The sequence below is a fragment of the Cydia strobilella genome, chromosome 4, assembly GCF_947568885.1.
Source record: "Cydia strobilella chromosome 4, ilCydStro3.1, whole genome shotgun sequence".
Lineage (NCBI taxonomy): Eukaryota > Metazoa > Arthropoda > Insecta > Lepidoptera > Tortricidae > Cydia > Cydia strobilella.
The window spans coordinates 333,421-341,327 of record NC_086044.1 but is presented as its reverse complement, the minus strand read 5'-3'; the positions used below and the strand labels follow the sequence as shown (position 1 = coordinate 341,327).

Genomic DNA, 7,907 nt, shown 5'->3' with positions numbered 1-7,907 from the left:
CTTTCCTCGCTATAGTGAGGGGAAAAGTTTTGTGTTACACACGGGTGCAAATGTATTTTACTTCTCGTGTGTTAAAACACTCGCTACGCTCAGGATTCTATTTTAGAACCACTCGCTTCGCTCGTGGTTCAACTATAGAATCCTTTCGCTTGCTCGTATTTCAATTCCACACTCGCGGGTAAAATACAACTTTGCACCCTTGTATAACAAATAACTATTCTCATTCCGTTCCCATAATTTCGTTACGATTGGTTAAGTTTTGGAGAAGGAAAATGTCTAGAACAAAACCTCGATTTCTGAGATTTTTACGCAGGATTTTTCCCCTAAGCTTCATTTGTCCTTATTACAATAATTAAGGGACCAGTCCGCCGGCCGATATCGGCCTCTCAGTTGTTTAGAACTGTCAAATTTTTGTTCCAACTGACAGGCTAATATCGTCCGGCGGACTGATAATCAGGGGCTCATTTTACGTAGGCGAACACTCGCGAACGCGAAGCGAAGCGGCGCGGCGCGGCCCACTGCGTATGTTCTGTCCCTCACGGTCGCTCGGGCGCACATCTATATAAAATACTAGGTGTATGGTGGCGCCGCCTATTTACTGTTTTTTGATGGACACTTTTCATATATAGAGATTTTCCTCCTTTTACTTCTACACTCCATAGTCTAATGGGGTTAGCAACTGTCAAGTTATCATAGATGGCACCTGTAGAAGTTTTACATGCCACTAGTTTTTGTTCTATAAAATTTGGCTGAAAGGGCTGAAATGCTATAAAATTAAAAAGAAAAGAATTTGACACCATTCGTAAGTAAGACCGACGGGTAAAACCTATGATGGCGCCATCTGTAAAATACTTCGACGCCAACCCCATTAGTTTGGTAAGTAATTGGTTGTAAATAAAAATTTCAATAATAAAGTAAAATTTATATTTCTATAAACTCACTTCTGTGAGACATTTCCAACTTAACAATGTAATTTGCACTTACATATAAAAAAAAATGACAGCTAACATAACTCTATCTATGGCATATACGGGTCATTACAGAAAAAGAGTTTTCCTACATATATCTGACGTTTTCAACCAAAAGGTACCACATTGTCGCTTAGGTTGATTTCTAATTGAAGCTATATGGAAATAGCGCCTTACTGACAACAATAAGTACCCTTTTGGTTGAAAATGGCACATATTAGGGCACCTTTTAGTCTAAAGGCACGTTTACGCACACGCATCCGGTGTGCACAGGCCTTAAGTCCTTTCTAGTTACATAAAAGTAATTGCCAAGATTTGTTTACATAAAACTCTCAGAAAACCTATAGGAAACTTGAGCTAACTTGAGTCTATTTAGTGTGATAATACAATTTGCCACACCGGGGCAGTATGAAGTATGAACCCATAATAAAAATGCGTTTTGAATTGTTGCTTAGGCGCGATCCATACAAATTTTCAACTACCTTTTCAATCAAAATATTTATCAGTACGGTTCTTACTCACTATTATTTTTAGTCGCTTTTGGCGACATGTTTCGGATTCTTTGGGAATCCTTCCTCAGGCGCTCGTGTCCGCGGCGGTTGTACGTCGTGCACTGCCCGCGCCGCCCGCCTTGTCGCTCGTTGCGCACGCACTGATGGGGTGAGGAAGGATTCCCAAAGAATCCGAAACATGTCGCCAAAAGCGACTAAAAATAATAGTGAGTAAAAACCGTACTGATAAATATTTTTTCTACTCGTCGAGTATAATCTGTGCATTACAACTTGATATGCTACACTACAACCTTACTCTTTTCAACGTTGGATAGTCTATGGCACTTCCGACTCAAGCATAAGAATTTTATCGATACGGTTTAGTCAATTATAAAAATTTTGAAAATAGAATGTCATACATTTCGATAAAATATTTCTTGTTTAAAGAGACTCGATTCAATGCAAATTAGCCTACTTAAACACGCTGCTGCGTCGCATCTGCTTTGTGATTGGTTAGCCAACAAAAACATTTTATTTTATGTTGTAGTAGAAACAATTGCTTCATAAGTCAGAAATGCGCATGTGACACTCTTCATATAGCAATATCCATACCCTACGAAAACCTCTTAGCGTTGCTTGTTAGTCTCCATAGGCTACGGTGGCCAAAATCGAGAAAAAAACTGCCTTAAAATAGAATTTAGCTTGAGCAGGTACTGGGGCCTCACTCGTTACTCCTCGGTGTCGTTGAGCAACCCGCGCCGGGCCCGCGGCGGCCGCGGCCGGGGCGCGCGCGAGTATGAAGGTATCGCGGGCTGCGGCAGCTCAAGTATCCTGTATACTTTTGGTTTGTTTACCTATATGATTCCACTAGTTGAAAGTGTTATTTTTTTGTCTCGTAGAAAAAGTATTGTATACAATAGTGATATAATCAAGCTTTTCAATCTCGTACCTTACCTTAAGCAACTCAGCAAGCTTCGTTGCTTAAACACGGTACTCGACTGAAAAGCTCTCTATTATATCACGATTGTATAAAATACTATTGAAATATGTCTCACGATAGTTTAAGTGCGATTACCTTTTCAATACACAATTAGTCATAATGTTAAGAATCACTACATAGTATAAAACAAAGACGCTTCCTTCTGTCTGTCCCTATGTATGCTTAGATCTTTAAAACTACGCAACGGATTTTGATGCGATTTTTATTAGATAGAGTGATTGAAGAGGAAGGTTTATATGTATAATACATCAGTATTGCACCCGTGCGAAGCCGGGGCGGGTCACAAGTTACATATAAAACACTTTAAACTCCCACGTTTTATACACATACTAGTGATAGGGTAGTTCAACTAATTTACACAAAACCTTTACAAATTATACATATAAACCTTCCTCTTGAATCACTCTATCTATTAAAAAAAACGCATCAAAATCCATTACGTAGTTTTAAAGAACTATGCATACATAGGGACAGACGGACGGACAGACAGCGGAAAGCGACTTTGTTTTATGTAGTGACGGGATTGGGACGTCACTCATGCGTGACAACAACTGGTGCAACCCAGCTGAAACGTCTGACAAGTAAAAAAATGTGTTATTTTCAACCAAAAGGGTACTGATTGTCGCTTGTCAGTAAGGTGCTATTTCCATATAGCTTCAATTAGGAATCCTTATCGACAACCGACAATGTGGTACCTTTTGGTTGAAAACGTCACAAATGATGAAATCATATCGCTGACTTGTTCCAGTCACTAAATAAACTACACATACTTCTTCCTATGGCAGAAAATTAACACTTTCACTGTATGGATTCCGTGTTGTCCGAAATAAATGAATTTTATTTACTTGATTTTTACCGTCCCTCGCTTTCAACAATGACATGGGTTTCTGACGTCACATAGACGTGACAGTTACTTGGATGGTGCATTACATGTAATGCACGGACAGTAAAAGTGTTAATCACATAGGTAGCAAAAAAATGCCTTATTTCATTATATACTCTACAGAGCTACCTATTCCTCCACAATACTCTTCTTCTTTTTCTTCTTCTTCTCACTCTTAGGCGTAGGTCCGTCCACTTCATCATTTTCAACGGTTGTGTCGGCCTGAGAAGCATCTAGGGATTTCTTTTTCTTCTTCTTTTTCTTCTCAGAGGTGGGCTCGGCTGGTTCTTCGGTGGGCTCTTCTTTGATTTTCTCTTTTTTGGTCTTCTTTGGTGAGACCTGAGACAAAACATATATTAAATAAGTTTTATTTGCAAAAATTTAAACTTTGATACATACAAGCTTTTATCGCATTCTATTTTTAGGGTTCCGTACCCAAAGGGTAAAAACGGGACCCTATTACTAAGACTCCGCTGTCCGTCTGTCTGTCTGTCTGTCACCAGGCTGTATCTCATGAACCGTGATAGCTAGACAGTTGAAATTTTCACAGATGATGTATTTCTGATGTATATCGGCAACAGACGGACAGCGGAGTCTTAGTAATTGGGTCTCGTTTTTACCCTTTGTGTACGGAACCCTAAAAATCGGCCCCCAGTAATTGCGACGTTAACGGTGGAATAAAGATAAACATATTTTATTTACAATGAGAAAAAGATATAAATTAGCACCATTCTTTTTAATTTGTTTTATTGGTATGAAAGTGTGATAAAGTAGACAGGAACAAGACAAAGGAGGATTTTCTGCCCGACTGCAAAAAAAGGAGGGTAATGAGCATACCTCAGGGTTTTGGGTGCAATAACGCTAACAATTTTTAATTCATAGTTTGGTAAATATTTTACAATATTAAAAAAATAAAAAAAATAAAAAAGCCTTTTATTTCTGGGTTGAAACTTAATCTAAATTTTTCTAAATGTCTAATATCTAATGATCACTCCAGAACCCTCCTAAGAGGTATAGGCCTCTTCCAGAATCTGCCACTTTCTTCGGTCTTGGGCCTCCCATATCCAGTTGGCCCCCACTGTTTTAATTATGTCGTCCGACCATCGTGCCAATGTTACAATGTTACAAATGTTACAATAAACAGTCATAAATACACGCTGTTCTGTATGGATCTGAATGTTTGGTAACCAATAAGCAGCATCTAGACAAGCTGCACACCAAAATGAATGAAATGAATGAATGAATGAATGAATGGAAATGCGTATGCTACGCTGGTCAGCGGGTGTTACGCTACTGGATAGAATCCGAAATCAGTATGTCAGAGGAAGCTTCAAGATCGCCCCGATTATCGAAAAGGTCAAGGAGAAACGCTTAAGATGGTATGGTCATGTCCAAAGGCGTTCAGAAGACCATATGGTGAAACTGGCCCTAAAAATGCCAACCACTAAACGCAGCTCAGGCAGACCACCTACCACCTGGTGGACGACGGTTGAAAAAGACCTAAAAGAAGCTCATTTAAATAAGGACGTAGCGCACGACCGCGGTAGTTGGAAATTGAGGACAAGGAAGGCCGACCCCAAGTAAATGGGAACAGGTCTAGCGGGATGATGAAGAAAGTCATAAATACACACCTCTCCTGCACCCAAAACCACCCCTATGCTTATGAATTTTCTAAATAGGAGTAGATAAACTTTAAAATACTCACGTCATTGGCCCCATCCTCTAACTTGATCATCTTAGTGGAGGTCTCGGGTTCCGGAGAGTGTTCCCTCTTCAATGGCTTCTTTCTTTCCAGTGTGCTGTCCGCGGCCACCGGGTATTGGAACACCTCACTGTGAAGAAATTAAAGAGTTAATACATTTCATCTTAAAAGTTTATATTTAAAACTTTGAACACTAACAAACTAAGAAAATTATGTTGCACAGGTCCTTAATGGATTACTATACATTATAAAACAGTCCCCCGCCGCGTGTTGTATATTATATTATATTGCGTGTATATCACTGGACTTGTTTTTTTTGTGTTGTTTTTGTTGTGTTGTTTGTGTATGTATGTTCGAGATAAACTCAAAAACTACTGAACGGATTTCATGCGGTTTTCACGTATCAATAGGTGTATAATTTGCTAAGGTTTTGTGTAACCTGTGCGAAGTCGAGTTGCTAGTAACTAATATTTCCAAAAAATTTTGATTGTCAATGACAAAAAGTACGCAGTTTCTTTATCAGCATAGAAATTTCTCTCTTAGTCTTTGGAACATCAGAAAGTTATTTTGTAAAAACTGTTTACCTATATATTGCCTCTGTAAGAACAAAGAAAAATCGGACAAAACAATTAAAGCAAATGTAAGGTTGTCTGAAATAGATAACTTTTCAGTGATAAGACCACCTATTTAACTCTTCTTGAGTTGTTATGTACATTGTATTTTGTGTATTGAAGTGTGCACTAAAAGAGTACTGTATTGTAAATTAAACATTGTGTACTTACGATTTGCTGTGATATTTCTCAAACTTGGCCTTAGCTTTGCCTGTTCCGCTGATTCTTCTCAAGTTGCCCTCTTCTAACAAACGCAGCTTATTCTCCAACTTCACCTTATGCCCCGCTCCTAACTCAAACGACACATCTTCTCCAAACGCATCCATTCTGGTCGCTAAAGCTGCCTTCGCTGCCAGCATACGAGACATTTTTCCTTTGTTCTTAGTACTACATTGACCAACTAGCTGAGCGTGGTAAATTAAACCGTATTTCGGAGTGTCTTTTTTAGTCTTTAAAGCTCTGAATAAGGCCTTTTCGGCACCGAAGATCTGTACTGTCGAAGCTGGTTGCTTGGCTAGGTTCATTAATGAGCCTGCATGAGCGATAAGGCGCGCTCCGATATGCTCTCCGATTAAAACTGTTAAGTTTGGTGCCATGGCCATCATACGGGCTTTCAAGTAGTCAGTCAGGTGTGTTCTGTAATCAGTGATAGAAATGATCTCATCACAGAGATTCTGGATATTTAAAATGTCATCATCCGAAATTTCTGTGCCCATGGATATCTCGGCAGCCTCCTTTACCTTCTCTTCCAAATCCTCAGGTAAGATATCTGACAGATCAGTTTTAGAAGCATTATCACGGGTGCCGATGAGTTTGACAATTTTGACAAAGAGTGTGTTGTCAGTGATGATTTTGCCAAGCTCGGGGAAGTGCCAGCCGTACCATTCACGGCATCTCATGATGTAGTTATTTAGCTCCTTGTCCAAGTCATCGAGGAGGCACTGAGCTTGCACGATCATGGTGTCAATCTTGTCAGGGGAGAACTTAAGCTTGTATCGGGATAAGGAATGAGCTAAACCGAGCGCCATAGCTGTCATTTCTTTCTTCGGCAGCCCGGCAAGCAGGCTGTCCATCTGTGAGCGAATGCATCTTAGTAATTCTTGGACGTTTGAGTTGGCAACACATTGTAAATCAAACTTCTCCTTAATGGCACTGCCTAGTTTTGCATCTCCGACAAGTAATTGATCTTGGATATCCTTAGAGACATATTTCTTTAAGGCTTTCTTTAACGGCTTCGAAATTTTGCCCTCAATAGCAGCTGTAGTGGCAGCTAGAGCTTCTGTTGTGTCTTCGAACTTGATGAAGTTCTTCAGTTTGACACTGAAATTAAATTAAAACGTAAGCAAAAGAAAATGTCACTTGTAACAGAAAAACCAAAAAAAGATAATATATTTAACTTACACTGCTGATGCTCCCTCAGGAGTGTTGAATTCCTGGTACAAATCATTGATTTCTGACAACTTGGACTCGTCCAACAACTACAACAAACAAAAAATATGCTTTAAAACTGAGATAACCTAAAGTGTATGCCGAGCTTGATAGTAAACAATGACCTATTTTTAGCTTCAAACTTAAGTTAAATCACATAAACGTATAAGTGACATGTTATTTGAGTGTTAATATAAATTTTCACTGCACAATACGCCGTATTTCACACCGATTGAATATAAATTCACCAGCAATTGTGAGGTTAGGTTAGAATTCACACGTGTGGTTGCTTGTTACCTTAAAAATAGCGTAGCCCGCCGGGGTTTCGAACAGAACCAACATGTTGAAAACAAATTAATTCACACCAAGTTAGTATTTTGTCAATTTATCAGCACATTTAGAAATTATTTTATTAAATACGCGAAAGCGGCAAGAAACCCTCCGCTACGAAACGCGGACTCGTTTGACTGACAGATAAAGGAGTAGTGTTGCCATATTGAAATAGCTCGCTACGCACAAAATGTTTGTCAACAGTGTCAACTTGTCAAGCTCAATAAATAGACCTGTACCAATAACTTCTGAGGTTATAAGAATATTAATGTTGCTTATTTTTTATATATAGTTTCCAGACCATATACTAAACCTAAAAATAATATTTTGTGTCATCCTAGGTATTTGCTTAGGTAGAAATTTAGGTATTTCTTTTTTCAATCAGCACTCTGTAAAAAAAATATTCGAGACGAAATTCTTTGTTTCCCTGTAAAGGCAAAGTGGCTTCCGACGTACACACGCATTTTGTGTCATTTTCATCCACGGGTATAATG

The 7,907-nt window shown here is 39.0% G+C and overlaps 1 protein-coding gene across 1 annotated transcript; it reads right to left on the bottom strand.

Moving 5' to 3' along the window:
• Positions 1 to 924: 924 nt before the first annotated feature.
• Positions 925 to 7,559, bottom strand: LOC134740432 (nucleolar protein 58). The gene is made up of 5 exons (XM_063672865.1): positions 7,381 to 7,559; positions 7,057 to 7,133; positions 5,827 to 6,975; positions 5,048 to 5,174; positions 925 to 3,681 (listed from the first exon to the last, which is right to left on the bottom strand). The coding sequence occupies exons 1-5, from the start codon at positions 7,423 to 7,425 to the stop codon at positions 3,472 to 3,474; spliced, it is 1,608 nt and encodes a 535-aa protein (XP_063528935.1). The 5' UTR covers positions 7,426 to 7,559; the 3' UTR covers positions 925 to 3,471.
• Positions 7,560 to 7,907: the final 348 nt, after the last annotated feature.